General features: G+C 39.9%; 1 protein-coding gene across 1 annotated transcript; it reads left to right on the top strand.

Annotated features, from left to right (window-relative positions):
* Positions 1 to 916: 916 nt before the first annotated feature.
* LOC121856526 (probable DNA-directed RNA polymerase subunit delta) lies at positions 917 to 1,258 on the top strand. The gene has a single exon (XM_042352122.1). It carries the CDS (start codon positions 917 to 919, stop codon positions 1,256 to 1,258), a length of 342 nt encoding a protein of 113 aa, XP_042208056.1.
* Positions 1,259 to 2,458: the final 1,200 nt, after the last annotated feature.

Here is a 2,458-nt window from a genome sequence, read left to right as displayed (position 1 = left end):
CACATCCCCATCACACCACTATCACATCATCCCTTCCCACTATCATCACTTCACATCTCATCCCCACTATCTACACATCATCTCCCACATCCCCACTATCATCACTTCATCCCACATCCCCTATCCCACTTCATCTCCCATCCCCACTATCTACACTTCATCCTACATCCCTTATCTACATCATCTCCCACATCCCCACTATCATCACTTCACATCCTCTCCCTATCACACATCATCTCATCCCCACTATCATCCTTCATCCACATCTATTATCTACATCATCTCCCACATCCCCACCATCTACACATCACTTCACATCCCCACTATCATCACTTCACATCCCACATCCCCACTATCCACACTTCACATCCCACATCCCCACTATCCACACTTCACATCCCACAACCCCACTATCCACACTTCACATCCCACATCCCCACTATCTACACATCATCTCCCACATCCCCACTATCTACACATCATCTCCCACATCCCCACTATCTACACATCATCTCCCACATCCCCACTATCTACACATCATCTCCCACATCCCCACTATCTACACATCATCTCCCACATCCCCACCATTCACACTACATCATCCCCACTATCATCACTTCACATCCTACATCCCCACTATCTACACATCATCTCCCACATCCCCACTATCTACACATCATCTCCCACATCCCCACTATCTACACATCATCTCCCACATCCCCACTATCTACACATCATCTCCCACATCCCCACTATCATCACTTCACATCCCCACTATTGTCTCCACTACAGAAGTTTTCTATTGACAAAGTTCCAACCATAGTACTATATAATGTAACACCTTTTCATAAAAACTGGTCAAATTTGAAGTTGTATACCTACTGACCCCAGACACATTTTGGTAAAAAGGTTCAAAATGACTGATACTCTGTCTGGCTCCCTCAAGAGGAAGTGGTCTGAAGACCTCTCAGATGAAGGCGAAGAGGCGGAGAAGCGACCTTGTCTAGATGGAACAGGGCTGATGGATTCGCCTGAGCATGAAAAGGTAAAGGAGTTAGATGACACGGATGAAAGTGAAGATGATGTCTCACCTGAGAGTGATGAAGATTTTTTGGGGGAAATGTTAGAATACGAATTCTTGGACAGCAGTGTTAGCAGTGATGATGTAGATGGATGGTTCAAGTCAGATGAGAGCGATGGATCTGAATCAGATGAGAGTGAAGGATCTGAGTCAGATGAGAGCGAAGAGTCTGCATAGGAGTGAAGACAAGAAATCGACGAAGGAGGTGGACAAGCGGTCAAACTACGAAGAAAAGACTAAGTGGGTTGAGAACAGGGATGTCAGATGTACCATAAGCTTCATGACCAACACTCATGCCATCTCATGGCCAAATCGGCCAAACCGTTTTTATTTTGCAAAATTCGTCCAAATCTTTTTGGATGGGAAACACACATATATTGTTTCTCACTAGCGATTTTTTATGTTTTTATTTCTTTATAGTACTTTATTATTATTATTATTATTATTATTATTATTATTATTATTATTATTATTATTGTTGTTGTTGTTGTTGTTATTGTTGTTGTTACCTGTATCATTATTATTATATTTTCTTTTTAATTGTGTATTTTTATTATAAATTCTATTTACTATAAATAAATTATTATTATCTATATACATATATATATATAAATATATATATATATATATATATATATATATATATATATATATATATATATATATATATATATATATATATAAAACAAAGAAGTATGTCTGTGTGTTTGTGTGTCCGCACGAGAATCTCGAAACTGCTTTACCGTAGCAGGTGAAAATGTGTACTTAACTGTTCCATTGGGGAAGTTATGGCTGGTTGCGTACATTGCCGGCCATTCTGCCTCCTTGTGTATGAAAAGTTTATTAATGGAGTTTGTTGTATCATCACTGTATTTAAAAGAGCTGTCAGGCTTGCAACAGGACTAATGACTACGGAGTAAGATGTACAGTCCCCTTCACTAGTGCGTTTACAGAGGGGTCGTTAGATTTTTGTGCATTGTGGCAGCGCTGTGTTTGTTTACATTCGACAGAAGGAAATTCGCAATAGTAAACAAACTATGGAATAGGCACTATTAAAACAAATATCTCAATGTGATGAATTGTGGGAATGTTTACATGATGAGCCCCTGTAAACGTATTAGTAAAAGGGATTGTACTTTACGCAACACTACCCTAATGCCAGCACCTTTCTGCTCCGATCAATGGGAACATATTGGACTGACACCTCTGAGCATATTGACTGACACGTCTGAACGTATTGGACTGACACGTTCGAACATATTGACTGACACGTCTGAACATATTGACTGACACGTCTGAACATATTGACTGACACGTCTGAACATATTGGACTGACACGTCTGAACATATTGACTGACACGTCTGAACATATTGGAC

Source organism: Homarus americanus, unplaced genomic scaffold, assembly GCF_018991925.1.
Source record: "Homarus americanus isolate GMGI-L3 unplaced genomic scaffold, GMGI_Hamer_2.0 scaffold44713, whole genome shotgun sequence".
NCBI lineage: Eukaryota > Metazoa > Arthropoda > Malacostraca > Decapoda > Nephropidae > Homarus > Homarus americanus.
This window is presented reverse-complemented; position numbering and strand designations above follow the sequence as displayed.

Bases quoted from the DNA above. Each gene is read 5' to 3' on its own strand.
- LOC121856526 (XM_042352122.1), top strand. From the start codon at position 917: ATGACTGATACTCTGTCTGGCTCCCTCAAGAGGAAGTGGTCTGAAGAC.